At 46.9% G+C, this 27581-nt stretch overlaps 1 protein-coding gene across 4 annotated transcripts in view; it reads right to left on the bottom strand.

The window, feature by feature from the left end:
- Positions 1–22810, bottom strand: part of SMAD3 (SMAD family member 3) — a 121935-nt gene extending 99125 nt beyond the window's left edge. The window contains exon 1 of one of the 4 annotated variants that reach the window (XM_073568921.1): positions 22385–22810. In XM_073568921.1, the coding sequence (XP_073425022.1) occupies positions 22385–22590 (206 nt within the window). In that variant the 5' untranslated portion in view covers positions 22591–22810. The other 3 variants (XM_073568925.1, XM_073568924.1, XM_073568922.1) reach the window with 3 other exon arrangements.
- Between the last annotated feature and the right edge of the window lie 4771 nt (positions 22811–27581).

Raw genomic sequence — 27581 nt, 5'->3', positions numbered from 1 at the left:
TTATAGGCCAAAAATGGGGTGACAGATTCCCTTTAAAAGAAGCTCAAAAATAACAGAACATATGAACAGCGAGTTACTTCACATGAACAACATATAGTCAATTTTTAGTTCCAGAGTGAAGGGTCGTGCTAAGCAATACCTAGTGTAAGAGAAAAGAGAAGAAAAAAGGAAACGCAAAAAAGAAAAGAAAGGTAAAGGAATAGAAAATATGTGCTCTGTTTCAAAGCTATGTTAGCATGAAACCTAATGGTAAAGCCGCAAGTAAAGTAAAAAGATAAATAAAAAAAATAAAAAAAAAATCAGTTGTATTTTTACTGAAGATTTTATCCTATGCATTGTAAAGCATAACATCCCTAGCAGAAATTGACATGCTGCAGAAATAAAAACCCACTCCGCAGGACAATTTCCACTCTGATTTATTTCAATATTTTATCTGATCGAATCCAGTTTGCAGCTATTGTAATATAGTGAATATTTCCCAACTGCAAATCCAGATGAAAAATCCACAGGATAGAAACAACCTCGATTTCACAAATCGATACTGCCACGTGTAGCTGGTGGACTCTCGATGGTTACCAGAGAACCCCTTTATGCGAGATCCCACACTTAACATCCTTTTACACTAAGGTATTTTTTTACACCAATGTTAGAGGACTCACATAAAACACAATTGGGGAACATTGCAATAGACAGAAGTAGGTCGATGGTGTAACAAAAGCTGCGCCAACGATTGTGGAGTTAATGATCACCTTGCCTATACACAATTTTAGTCCATAACGGACATTACAGTTGGTCACATTTGTCATACATGATCAATGACAAGTTATTTTTCTGTAAACATTCTAAGATAGTTTGTTCATTTTCACCAACTTTGGTCTAATGTCTATGAGTGAAGGAAAAAAGCTCCGCTGTGTGAATGGGAAGAATTGATAAAATTTTGGTAAATACAGTATTTCAGGAATTTTCTGAGTTCATAGGTTTTTTTTCTTTGATTCTTGATGCCACAAAATGCAATATTAGCCATTAAAAAGAAAGAAAAGAAATTCCTGAAATACTGTATTTAACAAAATTTTATTTTGACATGAACTTTTCCCTGGACCTAATGAAGGATAAGCAATAGACACACAAAATGCTCCATCCTACAATGAACAACATGCCTATAATAAAGAATACAGATAGTAAATCATCCACAAACAATATTGTTTGTCTAATGTCATTAGTTAAAATGAAAACCATTTGACTTCTCTTTATTGATAGACCTAAGCCTAATGATGGACTACAGACGGACCTCCATGCACCACAACAAATATGACACAGATAAAGGTGGAAATGCCTCATACGACACCTGGGATCCTGCCAGAAATTGCTGCCACGTGTCCAATAAACGAGAAGCCCTTCTTTTGCACGTGAAAACGTTTGCAGGGGAGCAAAGAGTTAAGGTGGAACAGTGAAATCCCGCTGTTCATGAGTGGAGATTGAATAAACTGTCTGCAGCAATGTGATACCTGCGAGTGCCGCCTATTACTGTAACCAGCCTCCTGCTCAGACTAATTGCATTAATGCCTGGAGCTCTCACCCCGATGCTGTCTGCACTCCGCGCCTACTGCACCCACGACCACTGAGAAGGATTGACTGCAATTTACTGGAATAACATATTAATTAGTGGTTCCTTCCACAAAAATATTTAGAATTGAGAGTCCTCAGTGGTTGATACCTTTTAAAGGCTAACTGAAAAGATGGGAACACATTGCAAGCTTTCAAGACTACTCAGGTCTCTTCATCCGGCATTGACTAATACAACATCTGAAGAGTCACATATTTTTCTAGCTACTGGCTAACACGGTACAAAGCTATATATCTTTCCTGCATCCTTCTAAAAAGAAAGAACTGTAAACTAGCTGTCCTCTTAAAAAATACAGTTATCAGAGTTGTGTGTATGGGGAACTCCTGACTTGGCCAGATAGAGATTGGGCAAATTACATTTCTCAGGGGAGATAAGCCACCACCAAAAGTGTCTGACAATCTAAAACTGACCATGCACATTACATATCTCTTACCCAAAAGAATGTTCACCCATCTACTATCTTCCAAAACTCCCTCATAGACAGAAAAGCTTGGCTCAGGTGCATGCTCAGAAAGCCGCTGTGACTTCTCTGGCCGAGGCTTATCTCTACACCGACGCAAAGATCATCTAACGGGAGAATGAGAATGCCTCCTACATATTACAGTTGTGGCCAAAAGTATTGACACCCCTGCAAGTTTGTCAGATAATACTCAGTTTCTTCCTGAAAATGATTGCAAACACAATTTCTTTGGTATTATTATCTTCATTTAATTTGTCTTAAATGAAAAAACACAAAAAGAATTGTCCTAAAGCCAAATTGGATATAATTCCACACCAAACATAAAAAAGAGGGTGGACAAAAGTATTGGCACTGTTCGAAAAATCATGTGGTGCTTCTCTAATTTGTGTAATTAACAGCACCTGTAACTTACCTGTGGCACCTAACAGGTGTTGGCAATAACTAAATCACACTTGCAGCCAGTTGACATGGATTAAATGGATTAAAGTTGACTCAACCTCTGTCCTGTGTCCTTGTGTGTACCACATTGAGCATGGAGAAAAGAAAGAAGACCAAAGAACTGTCTGAGGACTTGAGAAACCAAATTGTGAGGAAGCATGAGCAATCTCAAGGCTACAAGTCCATCTCCAAAGACCTGAATGTTCCTATGTCTACCGTGCGCAGTGTCATCAAGAAGTTTAAAGCCCATGGCACTGTGGCTAACCTCCCTAGATGTGGACGGAAAAGAAAAATTGACAAGAGATTTCAACGCAAGATTGTGCGGATATTGGATAAAGAACCTCGACTAACATCCAAACAAGTTCAAGCTGCCCTGCAGTCCGAGGGTACAACAGTGTCAACCCGTACTATCCGTCGGCATCTGAATGAAAAGGGACTGTATGGTAGGAGACCCAGGAAGACCCCACTTCTTACCCCGAGACATAAAAAAGCCAGGCTGGAGTTTGCCAAAACTTACCTGAAAAAGCCTAAAACGTTTTGGAAGAATGTTCTCTGGTCAGATGAGACAAAAGTAGAGCTTTTTGGGCAAAGGCATCAACATAGAGTTTACAGGAGAAAAAAAAAAGAGGCATTCAAAGAAAAAAACATGGTCCCTACAGTCAAACATGGCAGAGGTTCCCTGATGTTTTGGGGTTGCTTTGCTGCCTCTGGCACTGGACTGCTTGACCGTGTGCATGGCATTATGAAGTCTGAAGACTACCAACAAATTTTGCAGCATAATGTAGGGCCCAGTGTGAGAAAGCTGGGTCTCCCTCAGAGGTCATGGGTCTTCCAGCAGGACAATGACCCAAAACACACTTCAAAAAGCACTAGAAAATGGTTTGAGAGAAAGCACTGGAGACTTCTAAGGTGGCCAGCAATGAGTCCAGACCTGAATCCCATAGAACACCTGTGGAGAGATCTAAAAAATGGCAGTTTGGAGAAGGCACCCTTCTAATATCAGGGACCTGGAGCAGTTTGCCAAAGAAGAATGGTCTAAAATTCCAGCAGAGCATTGTAAGAAACTCATTGATGGTTACCGGAAGCGGTTGGTCGCAGTTATTTTGGCTAAAGGTTGTGCAACCAAGTATTAGGCTGAGGGTGTCAATACTTTTGTCTGGCCCATTTTTGGAGTTTTGTGTGAAATGATCAATGTTTTGCTTTTTGCTTCATTCTCTTTTGTGTTTTTTCATTCAAGACAAATTAAATGAAGATAATAATACCAAAGAATTTGTGTTTGCAATCATTTTCAGGAAGAAACTGAGTATTATCTGACAAAATTGCAGGGGTATCAATACTTTTGGCCACAACTCTAGATGGGCAACTATGCAGCACGGTGGCTCAGTGGTTAGCACTGTTATTTTGCAAGGACAACATCTGCACGGAGTTTGTATCTTCTCCCCGTGTTTGTGTGGGTTTCCTCCGGGTTCTATGGTTTCCTCCCGGCTCCCACAAATCAAAGACATAGCAGTGCTGCGGAATTAATGGAGGTATTTAAAGGGAATCTGTCACCCCATTTTTGCTCTATGAGCTGCGGCCACCGCCATTTGGATGGCGGTGGCCATTTGGATGGCCATTTGGACCGCCCCCGATGGCCCCCGCCATCGGGGGCTTAGCAACAGCATTACAGAATGCTGTAGATAATACAGCATTCTGTAATGCTGTTGCTAAGCCCCCGATGTAACATGAAAGATAAAACAAACAAGTTAGATTATACTCACTGGGGGGTGCGGTCAGTGTCTCTGTCCGGTCCCTCCCATCTTCTAGCGATGACGTCCTCCTCCTTACTTCTGTCGTGGCTCCTGCGCAGGCGTACTTTGTCTGCCCTATTGAGGGCAGAGCAGAGTACTGCAGTGCGCAGGCACCGGGAAAGGTCAGAGAGGTCCGGCGCCTGTGCACTGCAGTACTCTGCTCTGCCCTCAACAGGGCAGATAAAGTACGCCTGCGCAGGAGCCGCGACAGAAGTAAGGAAGGGGACGTCATCGCTAGAAGATGTGAGGCGCCGGACCAGACCGCGACACCCATCGGACCGGATCGGAAGCCGGGGTGAGTATGATATAACTTGTTTTTCTTATTTTTCAGGTTACATCGCGGACTTATCTACAGCATTACAGAATGCTGTAGATAAGCCCCTGATGGTCTGTGGCTGCAGCTCAGAGAGCAAAAATAGGTGACAAATTTCCTTTAGAGGCAGTAAAATAAATATATTTATCTGCTGAGTTTGGGTCTGATAAATGCCCCCGAATAAGTGAATCTGCCCTTAGCTTAGGTCTCCATTTATCAGTTGTGTGTGATCAGTTATTTGATGCCTTCGCTGGACACATTAGATGCAGAGTTGTGCACCAATCTGGTGTTCAAACCCGAATCAGAAAACACCGTATGCAGTGTTTATTCACCCGGCTTTAAAACCAATCTGACACAAGAACTTTCCTTCAGAGTTTCTACACAACACTGAAGGGGAAAAAAAGTCAGATAATAAAAATAAAAAAATATTATTTTATTTGTATAGCACCAGCATATTCCGCAGCAGATTACAATTAAAGGGAATATGTCACTGGGTTTTTGCTACTTTATCTGAAAGCAGCATGATGTAGGCAAACAGACCCTGAATCCAGCGACGTATCACTTAGTTTACTGAGTGCAACTGTTCTGACAAAATCAAGAGTTTTTAGTATTAGCAAAGCAGCAGAGCTGAGAAAGCTAACCCCACCCACACCAGACTCTCTGTGTACATTGTATATTGACAGTAAGCTGCTAATCAGAGGGGGCGGAGGAGGACTTGCAAACACACACCAGCTAGTCACAAGAATGGTAATCACCAGGTGATAAAACCCTTAGTGTAACTAAACAACAGCACACAGCCTGACACATTCTTGAATTTTGCCTATTAATTCCTACCTCATGCTGTCTTCTGATTACATAGCAAATTCCTGCTGACAGATTCCCTTTTTTAATGGTCAGATACATGGAAACACAGCCTTACTACACTCTCAGTACTGAAAACACATAAGCACTCAGCCATTTCATTTACAGAAATACACTGCAGTTTTAATGCCACGGGAGTGTTCATTATCACACCTTCCACATCAGCTGTTCACTGTGGTTGGATGGTTAAAGGAGGTTTTCACATTTACAACATTTATCACCTATCCACATGATAGATAATGAATATATAATCAAGGGGGAGGGGGGGGGTGTCTTGGTGATGAGACCCTTACTGATTCTAAGAATGGGTGTCCCAAAGGTCCCCATGTGAATGTAGAGACAGTGAGCATGTGCGACCACCACTCCTACAGGCAGTCAGTGGACCAGAGCTGGCATATGCTCATTAGCACTCTATTCACACGGAGACTTTGGGACGATAGTTGGCCCCAGCAATCAGACCCCAGAGATCATACACTTATCTATAATGCTCATAGACTATGTATGAGGTTTATGGCACAAGACCAGCAAATAATGTGGAGCAAGTCAGTGAAAAAGTCATATTGTCATATATTTTGACAATATAATGTATTCATCAATTTTGCCTGCCAACTCCACCCTCTGCCAACAACAGCCTTAAATATAGAAGACAATGTAACTCCCCTTATGGCATTTAAAGGGATACTGTCACCAGAATTTTGCTACCTCATCTAGGAGCAGAATAAAGAAGAGAAAGGGACCCTGATTCCAACATTGTATCAATTAGTTTACTGGGTGCAGCAGTTGTGATACAAACAGAGTTCTTAGATGTAGCAGAGCTGAAAAAACTAACCCTGTCCAAACTTTAGCTTTCTATGTACATTGTCTATTACGGCCATGTGCACACGATGCAGATTTGCAGCGTTTCCGCAGCGGATTTTACCGCGCAGAAACGTTGCATATCCGCATTGTGATGTACAGTACCTTTAAAATGAATGAAAAAAAAAAACGCTGTGCAGACGCTGCGGATTTTTCCGCGCGGTTTTCCTGCGGTACAAAATCCGCAGCATGTTGCTTCTTTTGTGCGGTTTTCTATCTCCCCTGTTACCAAATCCGCAGGGGGAAGACCGCAATGGAAAACCGCACAAAATCCGCATGAAAACCGCGTGAAAAATGGAAGAAATCCGCAGGAAAAATGCAGGTCATTTGACCTGCGGTTTTCTTCCATTCTGCACAGAAAAATCCGCAGGGCTCAAAACTCCGTCTGCACTCAGCCTGACAGTGAACTGCTTATCAGAGGAGAGGGCAGAGTTGGACAACTGCTCACTAGTGCACCAGTCCAGGGCAGTGATAATGTCCTGGTGATAAAACCTTCACTGTAAGTAAACCACAGCACACAGCCTAATAAGTGACACACCGTTGAAATTTGTATCTCAGCTGCTATCTCCTGCTGTCTTCACATTGCATAGCAAAAAACTGCTGACAGACTCCCTTGAAGGTGCTATTAACACTATAAAATTGTCTGACAGGCTAAAATGTTCATCATATGAGTTTTCTTGGATGGAGTATGCTTTAGCTTCTAAGTCCTGAACCAAAATGTCAGGTTGCGGAATCACCAGCGAGGCCTAATTCAGGGGGGTAAGCATGGCTCTAGGCGAGCTTGCTGAACATAGATGCTCACGGCTAGTGGGCACAGCAAAATATTTTCTAAGCAGTGACGGCCTCAAAATAATACAAGACACTTTGAGTGGTCAGATATCACATATAATATAATTACTTAACCACGTATTTCCCATCAAGAAAAGGAAAAGTAGCAGTTGCGGGTTGTGGTCGTAGTAAACATCTTTTATGTTATTCCCTTTTTTGTCTCCCCTTTATGGAGAGTGACACATGGATGAATGTGTCTGGCACGGGTTACAGTAGATTCCCCAAATATCATTAGGAGAAACTCTTCTCCGGTGTATTAAACAGATTACAATTTGTGAGATTTAGCGTCCGATAAAGAGTCGCAGCACCCCAAATCTGCTGAGCATCCAATGGATCTAACTATATGGTGGCTCCGTACAGACAGCCTCCAGTGAGAAGGCAGGGGAATGGGCAGAGCGTACACAGGAGTAGCTGTGTGTGCACCACTCCCTGCGCACAGATTCCAAAGTCACATGGTTTGTGGTTAAGGAGAAAAACTATTTATTGCCTGAGCAATGGAAAGAAGCTTCTGTTGGGGAAACTCACACCAACCACAAGGCTGCTCAGCTATTTGGGGTGCATTCGCTAAGGATCACAATGGAACAAGCGTTCAAAGTCCTTCGTCACCCCGAAAGCAAAATGTAGATGCATTGGGAAAAATACAATCCTAACTGTGCTGCAGTGTGAAATAACACGAGGCTGGAAAAATCCCGGTGCTGATTAATCTCTCACTGGGAAACTAACCTTTCTGGATTCTTATTTAAAGAGATTTATGAAGTCCTTACTATTTGGTGTAAAAAAAAAAAAAAAAATCAAATATATTAAGAGGATACAAATTTTGATGGGAGGTGTACTTCTTTAATAACACACATATTTTACTGTTGCTATCTAGACTTAAGACACGCCAGAATCTAATTCCCCAATCACAAAGAACTAGCCATTTCATCTCTTTGGACCACAAAGAAAATCGACAGATAGGAGAGAAAAGCATGACCGCTCCAGACAGCCAGAAACGCAGAACAGCAGCAGAGAACGGAGATTTCGCTGGACTATTATTTTCCCAGAGCTGACACTCTAATGAGAGAAACTGAAGGTCACAGGCCCAGAGAGTCAACCAGGCGTTAACCCTTGATTTCATTTACAAAGAAAGCAACTTCCTTTCTCGCCAAGAACTGTTTTTATTTGCAATTCTGGAATGCAACCAAAACAATTTGAGCACTTCCATCTAAATGCTGCCCCATTAACCCTTTGCACAGGGGCTGATGATCATTAAGTGAAAAACTCTATGCTTTCATTTGCAAAAAAGCATTCGCGTTCGCTCGCGCTATTCTACATTTAGACTTGAAAATTTGTTTTTTGAGTAGGGAAGTGCAGCTGCGGGAGGCAATAAAAGGGAACACATCTACGCGGCTGCTCCTCGCCCCCTCTGCACGGTGAGGGTTTCGTAGTGAGAATAACATCTGTATATACAGAAATCCACATGTACAGATGGTTATCATTAATTGAAACGGGGCTCTTATATTGCAACCTGATACAACAGGATGGGGGGTTTAACAAGACGGCAATTATACTGAATTTAAACATTGAAACGTACGGCCCTCTAACTTGTTATGCCAAGTCCTCAGGAGGCTCAGAAATCTCTGCAGCTCATCCACACTTTCTGGTGAGAATATCTACAAGTAGACCGAGCTATGGTGCTGAGCAATATGCAGGTGACAAAAAATATGGCTTTATTCCAGTAACCGCCAGAGACAGTTCCTATAGTTATGCGGGCAGCCAGTAATTGACCCTTATATTAAGTAGAGATGATTCCCTGATTCAGAGGCCATATTGGTAGTCAATGGCTGCCAACCAGAGCCCTGCAAGCCTCCTCCTACCTGCCAGTATTCCCTTCTCCGATTTGTAGGCCTGGCGTGATGTCACTATTGTGACGAGCCTACCAATGAGATGAGGCATAGACAGGAAGAAGGAGGTTAGCAGGGCACGAACTACGACATGGTGACCCCGCTGGACCAGGATCCTGCGTCTCAACTCTGACATTCTGGGAACTTTCTGTAATTAGATCACGCTGGGCATGTCGCTGGAAGGTAAGTAATACACAGCTCTGTTAAAGGGAGTCCTATGGATTCTGGCATTCGGGAAGCCTTATTAAATGACTGCTCCCAGGATTGGCAGATTAAATTCAACTGCATGGCAGAATATACATCTAGAAGGCGACTGTTCTGTTAAAGGGAATCTGTCACCAGATTTTAGCTACCTCATCTGAGAGCAGCATGATGTAGAAAAAGAGAACCTGATTCCAACGATGTATCACTTAGTTTACTGGGTGCAGTAGTTGTGACACAATCAACAGTTTTTAGATGTAGCAGAGCTCAAAGAGCTAGCCCCACCCACACCAGGCTCTCTATGTAGTCTATTGACAGTGTGCTGTTTATCAGAAATAGAGCGTAGTTGGACCAGGGCTTACATGAGCAGTAGTCCAGGCAGTGATTATTTCTTGGTGATAAAACCTTCATTGTATGGAAACAACAGCACACAGCCTAATAAGTGACACAGTCCTGAAATCTGTATCCCAGACTTTACATCATATGCCATTTTCAGCTTACGAGGTAATACAATTTATTCGATTGTGATATATAGCAAAATATCCCGATCCATCATGCAATGTAGGGTAAGGCTATTGGAGAGTTGTATTATGGGCATAGCGGCTTCAGAGATAACATAGATATCAGTACATGACATTGCAGCAAGTGGCGATCACCTGAGTCTTAAGGTTGTCACCTCCGTCTGTCCTATTTTTGGGTGAAGAGCAGACGACAACAACATGACTCCAGCCAGTCAGGTCAGCAATCTCTACAAGACCGAAGTGTCTGCTGCCCAGCAAACGCCGCTGTGCCCCAGACTTCCAGTTCCCCTCCCTGTAGTTCAGCCTTAGTAGTAGGTGCTAGGGTCAGGCCACACATGCCAGCCAACGCTTTCCTGCTGAATTCTGCTCCTGATGTTCATTTAACCTTCATGAAAGTATCTGCCATTTCCAAAGATATATACTCAGGGAAAACAGGCAGCGTGGTGTGCGGTAGATCAATTATCACTATGCTGCGCTGCATTAAGTACCGAATATATGCAAAGACCAACACCATAGTCTCCTGTATTCACTATCTCAGTCAAGTCGTGTTAAAAGGGAGTCAACTGTACTGTACATACTGACAGGGAATCTGTCTGTAAAGGCCCCGTCTCACATAGCGAGATCGCTAGCACGTCACCAATTTTGTGACGAAACAGAGATCCCGCCACATGTGACACATAGCGGCGACCGGCTCCCCTACTGGATATCGCTGATCGTGCTTGAATGTCCTGGGCCGTTTTTTCATCGTCGGCGTCCCGCTGGCCAGCATGCATCGCTGTGTTTAACGAGCGACCTCGTTGGCGACGCAGAACTCAGGGACGCAGGCTGGAATCGTTCAGAATAGCTGCTGTGTGACAAGGTCCCAATGACCGCCGAGGTCGTTATATGGATCGCCGGATCGTTGCTGCGTCGTTGAAGAGATTTGCCTGTTTGACATCATACTAGCAACCATGTACCAGGTCGTATCGTTGTCGGGATCGCTGGTGCGTCGCTATGTGAAACGGGACCCCAAGACTAACCCCCCACATATGGGCATGCACGTCTTTAGAATAATGGCATAAAACCTTTGATGAATTGGGCACTATATGTACGAAAACTAAAGTGTGAATCTGTTTTTACTCTGGTTAAAAAAAAAGAATCCAGTTGTTTTTTTTCTTAGAGAGGATTGGTTACAAGTGGATGATATCTGGACCCCATTCTTGGTGGTGGCAGGAGGTCCCAGTGGTTGGATCCCCAGCAATCAGTCAGTTATAACTGAAAACTTACAATCTTGGTAGAACCGTTTAACTATTACACAGTAACATTGTTCAAAGGAGATGTCCTCTACTTTACAATCCTTTACTAATAGCTGCAGTCTGGTGCAGAAAATAAAAAATGTGCTTACTTGCCTCCCACACTGTGCCGGACCTGCGATCTCCCCACTGTCCCTTCCAGTGGTCACCGGACATTGGCTGCAGCGATCACATGAAATAACAATGTTAAGTGCCTGCAGGGAGAGACAGCGGGAGGATCTCAGGAGCGCCAATGGTCCAAGAGACAGGTATCCACTTTTTGATTTTATGCTCCAGACTGCTGCTATTAAGAGGTTGCCCAGTAGTGAACAAGCCCTTTAAAGAAGATTTATGCATATATTTTTTTTCCCTTCAAAAAAATTATGATAATAGGAAAGGTAAGAAATTACATATTACATTTTACAATGTTGAAGTATATCTCAGCCTACAAGTCATTTTCTGAAGGGATTTCAAAATGAAATAATCTTTCCCATTTCTCCGGCCTTCATATAATGATGGGAAGGGATCCGCACGTGCAGAAGCAATGAGATCTCTCCTTGCACTGATCAGATATTTCAGTAAGGCTGGAGAGATGGAGGAGCAGACTTTTATCAATACATTTCAGCAGAGGAGGATTATCTAGTAGATGTCAGAACCAATGAGTCACAATCTGATAGGCATGTCTTACCACATCTGGGCAAGGCTCACTGGTATCTATCACCACCGCCGCTCCTTACTACACACGAGCACCACGTATAAACAAACCCAAGACTGTACAGAGTATGAGACAGACACATGCCGGGATATACAATCCCTGATCTGCTGGTGAATGAGCAGGCAGTAAACACACGATTACACAGCCAGGGCCAAAGGTGAAGCATTGGAAGTGGACCGCCATGTCCTAGCTGTAACCATATGTAACTCGGGTGGCACTGCTCAATCAAAAGCAGAAGGTTTCACCTTCCAAGACAGAGTTGTACAAAGTGCAGAGAGTAAGCCTGGCACCTGGGCATCCATATCGCAACGCTACAGACCGGCAGGTTACATGTATGAGTACAGAATTAAAGCACATGTCATGGCAAGTCTGGACACCCACCAAGGATAGATGTGGTTGCCTAGTTGTGGCCGAGGTGTGACCACGCGCAGGCAACAATTAATGGCTAATTAAGCAATTACTTGATTTTCAGAACAGTTGTTTCAGCCATAAAATCATGCGGCCAATTGTAAAGGCATTGCTGTGAGCTGTTCTGCAAAATCAAGTGATTGCTGATTTTTTTTATTAACAACCAATCGGCTTGCCCATATAGCCTTACCGTTTATTGAATTGAAGTCTAATTTTGTAAATACAGATTTATATCCAAGAAAGGTCATCAATATCACTCACTGCCTGATGTGACTTAGGTAGGTTTCATCTGGAGTCGGTCTGTACCAGAAGTGAGTGGGGGGAGCACTGTATATATCTGCCTAAGGCCAGGGTCACACTTGCGAGTGCAGTGCGAGAGACTGGCGCGAGTTTCTCACATTGCACTCGCAAGTGTGACCCCGGCTTAATTCACATTTACTCCTGCGGGGGTTCAGACATGAACATCCAACTTGCATATGAATAAAATGTTGCCACCATCTGCACTTGAATCACATAGTTTAACAACAAACATCTGAGCGGTGGATAGAACAATGTGGTTGGGGAATCTCTGAGGCCAGTACAACTGCAGTGCTGTGCATGTAGCCATAGCCAGACAGCTGGAGCGGCCCAGAAATACATGCTCACTATTCAACACAGGGGGTGAATAAGCCACTGCCTGGCGTTTGAGAGATCAGCTATGAGAAAATGATCAGTTTGGAAATTAAGATATTCTACAGCAATTTGCATGTGTATGGTCAAACTCTGAACTGTGAAAGTCAAGTACATAAATGCTCTTCATTATTTCTAGGAGCAGTGTCCCAGTCTTAGGGCTCAATCAGACGAGCACATACAAAATCATCAACAAAATCGTCCATTTTTATCCAGAAAAAAAAAAATAAATTTCCTTCTGTATTGTCATCTGTGTGTCATCCTTATGTCGGTTTTTACAGCCACATCATGTCCATATGGCATCCACTATTTACATCAAGAATTTAATAAATGATAAAAGGCCAATACAGTCTGCTATGTCTACGAATGCAATGGATCCATAAAAATCTCATGGCGTGCGGATGGTAACCTATATGTGATCAGTTTTTTGCACACCCACTGACTTATAATGGGCAAGTCTGATCCGAAATATGGATCAAAGTAGTGCAAGATGTGATCTTTTACACGCAGTCCATCAATGGATTACCACATTGACTTTATTTGTCCTTGTACTGTCCAGATCATATCCTTTTTCCCAGGAGGGGACACAGACAGAAAAGGGACCCTGTGCAAGAACAATATATATGGGCCCTTTACAGTCCAATAGTTCCTCATAATGTACAGTTCCTCCTGCTTTGGAGACAGAATCAGGCCCCCTCACCTCTCGGACCCTTGCGTCGCTACCCAGGTTGCACCAATGATATGTTCACCATTGTGTTTTCCGCACATAGAAAACACATTCACTTGTATGCTTGTCTGGAGGGCCCTGTCACACATAGCGACTCACCAGCGATCCCGACAACGATATCAACGTGTCAGGGTCGCTGGTGAGTCGCTACATGATCGCTGGTGAGCTGTCACACAGACAGCTTCACCAGCGACGATGAGCGCGCGGCGTCGCTGTGCACCTTAGTTACCAGCGCGCTGATGCAGGGAGCTGGTAACTAACGTACACATCGGGTTTCTAAGGGGCGTGCATCACTTAGAAACCCGATGTGTACCTTGGTTACCAGCTCCCTGCATAAGCACGCTGGTAACTAAGGTACACATTGGGTTTCTAGGCACAGCGCGCCCCCTTAGAAACCCGATGTGTACCTTAGTTACCAGCTCCTGCTTGCTGGTCTCCCGCCTTTCACACGCAGCGATGCGAGATCGCTATGTGTGACGGTCCAACATTATCAGTCCTTGCAGCAATTGGAGAGATACCATTATCTGCAAGAAATGTTAAAAGCACCACATACACATTACAGAAGGCAAAACCAGACGATCTCACTGGGACCTTCCGACTCTGAACACCCAATCCTTTATCTGGGAGATAAGACTGTCATCCGCTCTCCCAACTGAAAACCCAAATGCTTGGCTGATCTCGGCATTCAGGTGTATGGCAAGGATTTGGGAGAGACAGCTACCAGCTGAACAAGCACAGACACAGTGTGGACCTGACCTCAGATGTCACCAAGAAGACTGACCACTGCTGGATTTGATCCTACCTGATCACTGTGCAGGGAGATAAGCAGCTTTCACAAGTGTCTTCAGCTGCTTGTCTCCCTCTACTAATTGAAAAAAAAAATTAAAAATCCACACAGCTTCAGCTACAGACACTAGACAAGAAAGGCAAACGTGCTATGATCTGAGACCAACCCGACGGATCATTTTGCTCAGATAGCGGGAGAAGGGGCCTCAGTTTCCTGTACAGGCGGTAGTCCAGGAGCACCGCTCTGCAGGGTACAGTGGTGAAGTAGCTGCACGGATGCATTTTAAAGACGCCGTTTACCACTTTGTTTAGGTCCTATTTAGAGGGCACTGAATTAGGTGATCTGTGTCCTAGATAAATGAACGCCATCTACAGATGACATAACCGCTGGGGGTTGTGTATTTAGAGAAAAGAAATTCTTTCAATTGGATTATACCTTCAGTGAAGAATGGCTAAAATCCAGCTTTACAACTGTACTATTCTCAGCACTGAGCCCAGCCTGCCCCCCTATCCAGCCTTATGCATGTACTCACATGTCCTCCCTGCCTGGGACACCTTTGGAACATGCAGATTATGTGCCTGCCTCTCAAAAATAAGGTAGAAAGCTGGAAGAATAGTTCCAGACACCTTGGGTGACATGCCAGTGCCAATGAATTTGCAATCGGAAAACTGAGAGATGCAGGAGAATGTCCTCACAAGGCCCAAACAAACAACTGTTTGTCATCCCCAAGCTGCAAATGTAGCTACTGAAACAATTGGACTTAGCCCTTAAAAAGATCATAACCCAACATACTATAGCAGTTGTCGAAAGGAAAAAAAATAACTTTTAATCCATATGCAAATGAGGGTGCTTCGGTGCAGCCTTGGAGAGGCCAAAGTCTCGGTGCAGACTTGGCGTGCCAACGTCATGGTGCAGCCTTGGCGTGGCCAACATCATGGTGCAGCTTTACACCCTCCAATTTGCCTATCTAGCACGTCCCTGAGCTTTATTGACACAACTGGCTTTCTCACAGTTGCTGCTCCCTAAGGGTACCGTTACACATAACGATGTCCCAGCGATCCCACCCATGATCCGACGTGGATGGGATCGCTGGGACTTTGTTAGCTGATCGCTGGTGAGCTGTCACATAGACAGCCCCTCCAGCGATCAGGACCAGCGAGAACGCAGGTTACCAACGTAAACATCGGGTTTCTAAGGGCTGCGGGGCCCTTAGAAACCCGATGTTTACCCTAGATACCAGCGTGCACTGCAGGCAGGGCGGAAGGTGGAGGCAGAGCGGCGCACAGACAGACCGGCGTAGCTCTGCTATCTGCTACTCCGGTCTGTGTGCCGCTCTGCCTCCACCTCCCGCCCTGCCTGCAGTGCACGCTGGTATCTAGGGTAAACATCGGGTTTCTAGGGGCCCCGCAACCCTTAGAAACCCGATGTTTACATTGGTAACCAGCGTGCAGCGTCGCTCATCGCAGGCTCCCACTGCCACAAGCAGCGATGCGTGCTGGCCAACGGGAGACCAGCGATGAAAAAATGGCCCAGGACGATCCTGCACGATCAGCGATACTCGGTAGGGGGGCCGATCGCTGCTGGATGTCACACACAGCGATCTCGCTGGAGAGATCGCTGACGTGTCACAAAATCAGCGATCTCGCCAGCGAGATCGCTGTGTGTAACGGGCCCTTAACTTCAGTGACTTCATTGCAGATCACGGTGAGAAAGTCACACTGTGATCTGCTGTGAACTCACTGAGCTAAACTGCGGTGACCTCATCACTGACTTTTTCCCAAGGTGCTGAGGCCACCGCAAGTTCAGCCCAGCTGGGAACGCAGCCTCACTGACCGGCAGTAACCTCGTTAACGTCAACACCAGTCACTGAGGCTGCGCTCACAGCTGCTCATTCACCAGTGGTTCTCAGCCTGGAAGGTCGCATCTTGGCACGTCCAAATTGAAAACTGTTTATCCACCAGACATGGATTACGGCATGGGACAGAACGTCGGACAGGTGTGGGAAATTGTTGTTTTTTTATTTCATTTTTATTACAATAGACAATGGATTCAGTGGAATTAGGCGTTAGGTGAGTATAACTGTGTTTGTTATCTAATATATAAAGCTCAAGTGTGTGTATGTATGTGTGTATGTCCGGGATTGGCATCCGCACCGTCGCAGCTACAGCCACAAAATTTGGCAGTCACACGACTGGACCCCGAGAGTGTCCTAAGTTATGTTGTGAGGCGAAATTTTAACCCCGCGCGTTCCAATTCACCAAACAATTTTGCCCCTATCTACATAATGGGGAAAAAGTGTGTGTGTATCAAGCCCCGCCGCTCATTATGTCATAATGGTTGACTATGGGATGGAGGATGTGTGATGGGTATATGGGCACTGGACTATGGGATGGAGGATATGTATGATGGGTATATGGGCACGGGACTATGGGATGGCAGATATGTGGAGGATATATATGATGGGTATATGGGCATGGGACTATGAGATGAAGGATGTGTGATGGGTATATGGGCACTCGACTATGGGATGGCGAATATGTATGATGGGTATATGGGCATGGGACTATGGGATGGAGAATATATATGATGGGTATACGGGCATGGGACTATGGGATGGAGGATGTGTGATGGGTATATGGGCACTCGACTATGGGATGGCGAATATGTATGATGGGTATATGGGCATGGGACTATGGGATGGAGAATATGTATGATGCGTATACGGGCATGGGACTATGGGATGGAGGATGTGTGATGGGTATATGGGCACTCGACTATGGGATGGAGGATATGTATGATGGGTATATGGGCACAGGCCTATGGGATCGTGGATATGTATGATGGGTATATGGGCACGGGACTATGGGATGGAGGATAATTATAATTTGTTATAACTAACCACAGTTAGTTACTATGCCCGGGCAGCGCCGGGCTCTTCAGCTAGTTTTTAAATAAAAATGGAAAACTGTGTTTTGTTTTATTTTTAATAAAAGACTTTATATTTGCTGTGTGTTTATTTACCAGATAACTATAGAATTAGTAATGGATAGGTGTTTTAATAAATGTCTCTCCATTACTAAGCCATGGGCTTGATGTCACCTGACAATACAAAGGTGACATCAACTCCACAAATATGAAGCCCACTTGCCACCGCTACAGGTGGGAGGAGTCTGGCAAAGTGCCAGAATTGGCGCATCTAATAGATGTGCATTTTCTGGACAGCTGAGGGCTGATATTTTTAGGCTGGGAGGGGCCAATATCCACCTCCAGCTGTCAACTTTAGCAAAGCTGGTTGTCAAAAATGTGGGGGACGCCACGCCATTTATTTTAAATTATTTATTTAAATAATTAAAAAAAAAAAAATTGGGGACCCCTCTATTCTTGATAACTAGCCTTGCTAACGCTGACAGCTGAGGGTTGCAGCCCCCAGCTGTGAGTTTTGCCTGGCTGGTTATAGAAAACACAGGGGAACCCATGCCGGTGTTTATTAAAAGCGCAGGTGGCGGGTGATGAACATGCCCATTATCCACTCCTGCTCTCAATGTTATTAGCAGCAGCAGGAGTAGGCTGATGGGAGTAATAGTCCCATCAGCTGTCTGCTGTCATTGTGCTTACCTGAATACAATTCTCATCATTCTCCCCCAGGGAGAATGATGAGGGCCGTCTTCAGCACACAGCGCTGAAGAACAGCGGTTACTGTAACGCTTCTTCTAAGGCACTGGGACGTGTCACATCATGGATGACATCCCAGTGTGTCACCTGTGTGCACGTTTGTGGGACGTTTTGCCGCCCGTGCTGCCAGTAAAAAACGGACATGTCTACGTGTGGGTCACACGGTCCGTGGAAATACACGGATATGTGCACAGCAACGTCGATCTCAATGTGTCTATGTGTCAGTGTCTCCAGTACATGTGAAAATTGTCACCACACGTACTGGAGACATGAACATGTGAAAGGGCCCTAAGGGTATGTGCACACGCTGCGGATTCCGCTGCACTTCCGCAGCGGTTTTGGCCGCTGCGGACCCGCAGCAGTTTTAGCTGCGATGTACAGTACCATTCAAATGAATGGTAACCAAAAACCGCTGTGTAGATGGTGCGGATAAATCCGCGCGGTTTTCCTGCAGTTTTGAAACCGCAGAAAGAATTGACATGTCAATTCTTTCTGCGGAATCCGCAGCGGTTTCCTATCTCCACTTTTGACCTGCGGATTTGCAAAATCAGTGCGGATTAATCCGCAGCGGATTCCGCAGCGTCTGCACGCACCGTAAGGGAGTGTTGACTGTGTGAACACCAGTGGTGTAAATCAAGATCAGGGACAGTGCTAGCTATACAAATCGTAGGGCATAATGGTGCACTGAAATATTGGCCACAATAAGGGTGCGCTGAAGTGCCCTGATTTGCATATTGGTTTAAGGTAATTTTTTGTCAACTACAACTCTTATATGTATGTAACTGGTATGATTTTTCCGACCCCTTTGTAAGAATTTAAGTTGCTGAATTTGCTGTTTGGGGGAGACAGAACCCCTTCAAATGCAACTGATTTCACTGCATCCACAAAATAGGATATTAATATATGGAGGGAGAGGGGTGTGCAATCCGGAATTGAAAAAGATCTACTATGCATCATCGGGACCATAGATTACCAGATGCCTCATCAGCACCAAGTGTTGGTAAAGTATCTGACAACTACCAGAAGTTCCATTTATGCCAATCCCTTGGACCTCGTGTAGAAAACTCAACTATATCTGTAGACGTGACTGTGCAAATCCCATCAATAGAACCTTTTTTTTATTTTAGTTACAGCCACAGTCCCCCCGCGATTAGCTCATGGGGACCTTTAACTTAAAGGGAACCTGTCACTGGTAAAGGCCTCTTAGCTCTCAAGTACTTATAGACCCAGTACTCGCCCACACAGGGTGCCCGCATGTGATTACCACCCGTTACAAAAACTAACAGCATTCTGTCTACTGTCCTGTCTCAGCCAATGGGCCGTGCTGGGGCAGATCACCCAGGACTGGAAGGCCGCTTTGTTAGGGGGTGGGGAGGAGGTATGTAAAATAAGTGTTCATGATGTAAGACAACCCATGATGGTGACGTATATAAGAGAGGGGATTCCCTTGGCAATGATGTCTCTGTTGGCAATTTTGCATGTGGATTTACACACAACAAATCTGGTAGAGGGAAGTGTGAGTGTTTTACAAATCCCATCCAATACTGCAGAAATCTTTGATATGTGATATCTGCTTTGTGTGGGTATATACGACCTCAGGACGTCGATTCATGTCACATATTGCAGATTTTTTTGTGATTGTTTGGAAGTAAAAATGCACAATAACTCTACAATGAAATTCCACGGATCAACAGTAAAATCTGCATGGGTGGATTGGGTGGATGGATTTTTCACCCACTGACGGAGATTTCCGCTTACACTGGAGTAAGATGCACCTGATCTATTAGGCTAGTTTCACATTAGTGTTTTTTAGCACTGCGCTTCGCGCGCAATAGAAACGCATGCAAAAAGCGCATCATGCGTTTTGCATGCGTTTGCGATTTTTAGGCGCACGCGTTTTAACCAGTTTCTAGCCATGTTAACTCTTAAAACACATGCGATTTCAAACGCAGGCGTGCGCATATCCATGCGCACGCCTGCGTTCCCATAGACTGTAATATGTTATTTTTCCGCATTCCGTGCGCATGCGTTTTTTTTTACGCCATTGGACGGACCCAAAAATGCAACAGGTCGCGTCAGGCGCGCCTGGGCGCACACTACAAAAAAACGCATATGAGCGCGTGCAAACGCTAGACCATGCGCCCGCCATTTTAAACATAGGGGCGGCGCATGGCGCATGGACGCGCACGATGCACTGCGCTAAAAAACACTAATGTGAAACCAGCCTTAGGCAGCACATACTGGGGGGCACTAGAAACTCACAACTACACCTTGCCGTGTCCGTGCGTGGTACGGCTCCTTCCACAAAGTGCCACTCGCTTTTGGAGAAAACAAAATAATTGCGTATTTTACTTTTTTCCCTGCAACGAAATGCACACAATTCTGTCTGTATTTCCCTGTTTAACTGCAGAAATTTTCCACAGCCAACCCACTACGTGTGGAGCCGCTGGTATAGCGGAAGGTAAAGTATCAGAGTCTCGCCGAGCATTAATCGCAGGCTGGTTGTCACGCAGTTCTCATAGGCGCTGACTATATGTTGTGGGTACAAGTACTAGAACAAACCAGGCACAGGGGGCACCAGACTACACCCGGGTACAGCGACTGTGCCCCCTCTAGCCCGGGTACAGCGACTGTGCCCCCACTAGCCCGGCTACAGCGACTGTGCCCCCACTAGCCCGGCTACAGCGACTGTCTCCCCACTAGCACGGGTACAGCGACTGTGCCACCACTAGCCCGGGTACAGCGACTGTGCCCCCACTAGTCCGGGTACAGCGACTGTGCCCCCACTAGCCCGGGTACAGCGACTGTGCCCCCACTAGCCCGGGTACAGCGACTGTGCCCCCACTAGCCCGGGTACAGAGACTGTGCCCCCACTAGCCCGGGTACAGAGACTGTGCCCCCACTAGCCCCGGTACAGCGACTGTCTCCCCACTAGCCCCGGTACAGCGACTGTCTCCCCACTAGCCCCGGTACAGCGACTGTCTCCCCACTAGCCCCGGTACAGCGACTGTGCCCCCACTAGCCCCGGTACAGCGACTGTGCCCCCACTAGCCCCGGTACAGCGACTGTGCCCCCACTAGCCCCGGTACAGCGACTGTCTCCCCACTAGCCCGGGTACAGCGACTGTGCCCCCACTAGCCCGGGTACAGCGACTGTCTCCCCACTAGTTCAGGTACAGCGACTGTGCCCCCACTAGCCCGGGTACAGCGACTGTGCCCCCACTAGCCCGGGTACAGCGACTGTGCCCCCACTAGCCCGGGTACAGCGAGTGTGCCCCCTCTAGCCCGGGGTACAGTGAGTGTGCCCCCACTAGGCCGGGGTACAGTGAGTGTGCCCCCACTAGGCCGGGGTACAGTGAGTGTGCCCCCACTAGGCCGGGGTACAGTGAGTGTGCCCCCACTAGGCCGGGGTACAGTGAGTGTGCCCCCACTAGGCCGGGTACAGTGACTGTGCCCCCACTAGCCCGGGTACAGTGAGTGTGCCCCCTCTAGCCCGGGTACAGTGAGTGTGCCCCCTCTAGCCCGGGTACAGTGACTGTGCCCCCACTAGCCCGGGTACAGTGACTGTGCCCCCACTAGCCCGGGTACAGTGACTGTGCCCCCACTAGCCCGGGTACAGTGAGTGTGCCCCCACTAGCCCGGGTACAGTGAGTGTGCCCCCACTAGCCCGGGTACAGTGACTGTGCCCCCACTAGCCCGGGTACAGTGAGTGTGCCCCCTCTAGCCCGGGTACAGTGAGTGTGCCCCCTCTAGCCCGGGTACAGCGAGTGTGCCCCCACTAGCCCGGGTACAGTGAGTGTGCCCCCACTAGCCCGGGTACAGTGAGTGTGCCCCCACTAGCCCGGGTACAGTGAGTGTGCCCCCACTAGCCCGGGTACAGTGAGTGTGCCCCCACTAGCCCGGGTACAGTGAGTGTGCCCCCACTAGCCCGGGTACAGTGAGTGTGCCCCCACTAGCCCGGGTACAGTGAGTGTGCCCCCACTAGCCCGGGTACAGTGAGTGTGCCCCCACTAGCCCGGGTACAGTGAGTGTGCCCCCACTAGCCCGGGTACAGTGAGTGTGCCCCCACTAGCCCGGGTACAGTGAGTGTGCCCCCACTAGCCCGGGTACAGTGAGTGTGCCCCCACTAGCCCGGGTACAGTGAGTGTGCCCCCTCTAGCCCGGGTACAGTGAGTGTGCCCCCACTAGCCCGGGTACAGTGAGTGTGCCCCCACTAGCCCGGGTACAGTGACTGTGCCCCCACTAGCCCGGGTACAGTGAGTGTGCCCCCACTAGCCCGGGTACAGTGACTGTGCCCCCACTAGCCCGGGTACAGTGAGTGTACGTGCCCCTGGCATGGAGGTGCCCCCGCCCTGCCCTCACCTGGGGATGGTGATGCACTTGGTGCTGATGCTCTGGGTCGCCAGCGCTTTCTCCAGCTCGTCCAGCTGGCCGGTCTTCTTCAGCTTCTTCACCAGGCTCTTCACCGCCTTCTCACACCACTTCTCCTCCTGGCCATTCTGCTCGCCCTTCTTCCAGCCCAGCAGTCTCTTCACGATTGGGGGAGTGAAGGGCAGAATGGAGGACATGGCAGCCCCCTGTGGTAAAGATGCGGGCTAGAAGGAGAGTCGGGGCTGCTTGTCACACGCCTGTGTCCTCCGGGGTCGCACCTCTACCTGCCGCTCATCGCCAGCACTTCTCCACTCTCTCTCTCTCCCTCTGCCTAGCACCTACAATTCTCTCCTAACTTTTCATATCCCCCCCTCTCGGCCCGAGCGCGTCACCTCCCCTCCCTCTGGGGGTATTCCTCCGCCCCTGGCACCGGTCACTCCCACCATGTCCCGCAAACACCCCTGGAGCTCCGCCCCGTTTAGTGACGTCACGTTCCATGCATCGCATATAGGCCAGAGACTACGGTAGGCGACAGGGCGGGGCGGAAGGTGATTGACATGGACGGAAGATTAATGCGCCTGGTGACGCGGTCCTCTCTGGCCACTGGCCACTTTCTCTTGCGTGGGTGATGGTGCAGACTGATATTCATACACTGCGTTACTTTCCACACAGCGTACAAAAGTTTGTATTCTGTGCCAGTAATAGGTTGTAACACTACAAATAACAGACCTGGAAGGGTAAGCTGTGAGCTCTGGTACCACTATTGGGGTACTAGCTGCACCCTGGCATGGGAGGGCACCCACAGTTATGGGCAAGGCTAGTACCAGTGTTATGTGGGCCAGTACCAGTGTTATGTGGGCCAGTACCAGTGTTATGTGGGCTAGTACCAGGGCTATGTGGGCTAGTACCAGTGTTATGTGGGCTAGGACCAGGGCTATGTGGGCTAGTACCAGTGTTATGTGGGCTAGGACCAGGGCTATGTGGGCTAGTACCGGTGCTATGTGGGCCAGTACCAGTGTTATGTGGGCCAGTACCAGTGTTATGTGGGCTAGTACCAGGGCTATGTGGGCTAGTACCAGTGTTATGTGGGCTAGGACCAGGGCTATGTGGGCTAGTACCAGTGTTATGTGGGCTAGGACCAGGGCTATGTGGGCCAGTACCAGTGTTATGTGGGCCAGTACCAGTGTTATGTGGGCCAGTACCAGTGTTATGTGGGCTAGTACCAGGGCTATGTGGGCTAGTACCAGGGCTATGTGGGCTAGTACCAGTGTTATGTGGGCTAGGACCAGGGCTATGTGGGCCAGTACCAGTGTTATGTGGGCCAGTACCAGTGTTATGTGGGCCAGTACCAGTGTTATGTGGGCCAGCACCAGTGTTATGTGGGCCAGCACCAGTGTTATGTGGGCTAGTACCAGTGTTATGTGGGCCAGTACCAGTGTTATGTGGGCCAGTACCGGTGCTATGTGGGCCAGTACCAGTGTTATGTGGGCCAGTACCAGTGTTATGTGGGCCAGTACCGGTGCTATGTGGGCTAGTACCAGTGTTATGTGGACTAGTACCAGTGTTATGTGGGCCAGTACCAGTGTTATGTGGGCCAGCACCAGTGTTATGTGGGCCAGTACCAGGGCTATGTGGGCCAGTACCAGTGTTATGTGGGCCAGTACCAGGGCTATGTGGGCCAGTACCAGTGTTATGTGGGCCAGCACCAGTGTTATGTGGGCCAGTACCAGTGTTATGTGGGCCAGTACCAGTGTTATGTGGGCTAGTACCAGTGTTATGTGGGCCAGTACCAGTGTTATGTGGGCCAGTACCAGTGCTATGTGGGCTAGTACCAGGGCTATGTGGGCTAGTACCAGTGTTATGTGGGCTAGTACCAGTGCTATGTGGGCCAATAGGCCAGTACCAGGGCTATGTGGGCCAGTACCAGGGCTATGTGGGCTAGTACCAGTGTTATGTGGGCTAGTACCAGGGGTATGTGGGCTAGTACCGGTGCTATGTGGGCCAGTACCAGGGCTATGTGGGCTAGTACCAGGGCTATGTGGGCTAGTACCGGTGCTATGTGGGCTAGTACCAGGGCTATATGGGCTAGTACTAGTGTTATGTGGGCTAGTACCGGTGCTACGTGGGCTAGTACCAGGGCTATGTGGGCTAGTACCGGTGCTATGTGGGCTAGTACCAGGGCTATGTGGGCTAGTACCGGTGCTATGTGGGCTAGTACCAGGGCTATGTGGGCTAGTACCGGTGCTATGTGGGCTAGTATCAGGGCTATGTGGGCTAGTACCGGTGCTATGTGGGCCAGTACCAGGGCTATATGGGCTAGTACCAGTGTTATGTGGGCTAGTACCAGTGCTTTTTTTGGCTTACCGTGTACCACAGCACCAGCCTGGCGAGCAGAGCATACCATAATCCGTGTGCCCCATCTCACCCAGCTTTCATGGCGTCTGCCCGGATTCACCTTATTTGTAAGGGCTGTGCCTCTCTATGAGTATAGCTGGAACAGCAACTTTGCAAACTACAGTTTATTAAAACCCTCCCAAACCATGAATACAATATCAGATTTATTGTTCTGTCTTGTTGTCCAGGTTACCAGCCACCTCTGCGGTCTAGCAGCAGTGGCCGAACATGCAGAGTACTTGCAGGCATTTTCCAGTCTGGGCTCTGAGGCTGGCTGGGATCACTGGTGCGCTATATTAGTTCCTAGCGTATTTTCCGATGCTGCAGAGACAAATCTGCCTCATAGAGCAACATCAGAAGCTCACAGTTTGGGCCTGCGGGTGCAGCAATGCCACTCTTCTGCCACTCTTCTGTTGTGTTTTGTCTATTCGTGTGAGAATTTAAATAAAGCTTTTTCTGTCCGATTATATATGGGTGTCTGCGGACGTCATTAATGTCTGCCTGCTTGGTAAGGCCTGATTCTCATGTCTGGTTTTTATCTCGAACGTGAAATAAACAGCAGTTTTCATTTTTGTTCAGTTTCAGATTTACAGCCGTTTGGTCATCAGTGATTTTGTGGTAAGCGGAAAAAAATAATTGCAATGCGTCTCCGGCTAAATAAAGGGAACAAATCGTGTCCCCAAAAACTATTAACCTAAAGCTGCCCGGCCGCCGCACTGAAAGCCTGGCTGCTGGGAGGAAATGCTGCGAGACTCGTTAATTGCAAGTTAATGGGTGCGAGAGAAAAAATTGCACAGCGCTCGGACCATGCGTATGCCATACGTTTTTTACAGATACCTTACCATTCTGTGGCATAGAACACTGTAAATGATTGTAGAATAATAGTTCCAGAGAAAAAAAAATGTATTGCATACGGATTGCATACGCATGTTCCGTTTAACCCCTTTCTGACATCAGACGTACTATCCCGTCCATGGGACCCGGGCCCCTATGCCCATGGACGGAATAGTACGTCTAGCGCTGATCGCGGCTGGGTGTCAGCTGATTATCACAGCTGACACCCGGCACAATGTGTCAGGGGGGGTCACGGACCGCCCCTGACACGCTAACCCCTTCCACACTGCGATCAAACACGATCGCGGTGTACCGGGGTTAAAGGGAAGCATCGGCAGGGAGGGGATTCCCTCCATGCTTCCCTGAGCCCCCCACAGCAGCGCAATGTGCAAAAAATATTCCCTAATAAATTCATTTTTTGGAAATAAAAAAAAAAACAATAAAAGTACACATATTTGGTATCGCCGCGTCCGTAACAACCCGCCCTATAAAACTGTCCCAGTAGTTAACCCCTTTAGCGAACCACTTAAAAAATAAAAAAAGAAGCAAAAAATAATGATTCATTATCGTACCGCCGAACAAAAAGTGCAATAATGCGCTATCAAAAAGACGCATATAAATAGCCATGGTACCGCTGAAAATGTCACCTTGTCCTGCAAATAACGAGCTGCCATACAGCGTCATCAGCAGAAAAATAAAAAAGTTATAGCTCGCAGAATAAAGCGATGCAAAAATTATTATTTTTTATATAAAATTGTTTTCATTGCATAAAAGCGCCAAAACATAAAAAAAGACATAAATGAGGTATCGCTGTAACCGTACTGACCCGAAGAATAAAACCGCTTTATCAATTTTACCACACGCGGAACGGTGTAAACGCACCCCCCAAAAGAAATTCATGAAACGCTGGTTTTTGTTCATTCTGCGTCCCAAAAATCGGAATAAAAAGCGATCAAAAAAGTCACGTGCCCGAAAATGGTACCAATGAAAACGTCAACTCGTCCCGCAAAAAATAAGACCTCATATGACTCGGTGGGTCAAAATATGGAAAAATTATAGCTCTCAAAATGTGGTGACGCAAAAACTATTTTTACAATAAAAAGCGTCTTTTAGCGTGCGACAGCTGCCAAATATAAAAACCGCCATAAATAGTAAATCAAACCCCCCGTTATCACCCCCTTAGTTAGGGAAAAATAATAAAATTAAAAGAAAATGTATTTATTTCCATTTTCCCATTAGGGATAGGGCTAGGATTAGGGCTAGAGTTAGGGCTGAGATTAGGGTAAGGGGTGTGCTGGGATTAGGGTTGGAGTTATAATTGGGGGGTTTCCACTGTTTCGGCACATCAGGTGCTCTCCAAATGCAACATGGCGTCTGATCTCCATTCCAGCCAATTCTGCGTTGAAAAAGTCAAATAGTGCTCCTTCCCTTCCAAGCTCTGCCATGTGCCCAAACAGTGTTTTACCCCCACATACAGGGTATCAACCTACTCAGGACAAATTGCAAAACAACTTTTGGGATCCAATTTCTCCTGTTACCCTTAGGAAAATAAAAAATTGGGGGCAAAAATATCATTCTTGAGGAAAAAAATATTTTTTTTATTTTCAAGTCCGGGCGTTATAAACTTCTGTGAAGCACTTGGGGGTTCAAAGTGCTCACCACACATCTAGATAAGTTCCGTGGGGGGTCTAGTTTCCAAAATGGGGTCACTTGTGGGGAGTTTCAATAGTTTAGGTACATCAGGGGCTCTCCAAATGCACATGACACCCGCAGACCATTCCATCCAAGTCTGCATTCCAAAACGTCACTACTTCCCTTCCGAGCCCCGACGTGTGCCCATACAATAGTTTTCACCCACATATGAGGTATCAGCGTACTCAGGACAAATTGGACAACAACTTTTTGGGTCCATTTTCTCCTGGTACCCTTGGGAAAATAAAAAAATTGGTGACTAAATGAT

This window comes from Dendrobates tinctorius, unplaced genomic scaffold (assembly GCF_039654945.1).
Source record: "Dendrobates tinctorius isolate UK_male_01 unplaced genomic scaffold, ASM3965494v1 ptg000022l, whole genome shotgun sequence".
Lineage (NCBI taxonomy): Eukaryota > Metazoa > Chordata > Amphibia > Anura > Dendrobatidae > Dendrobates > Dendrobates tinctorius.
The sequence above is the reverse complement of the archived record's forward strand: the minus strand, read 5'-3'. Positions and strand labels throughout refer to the sequence as shown.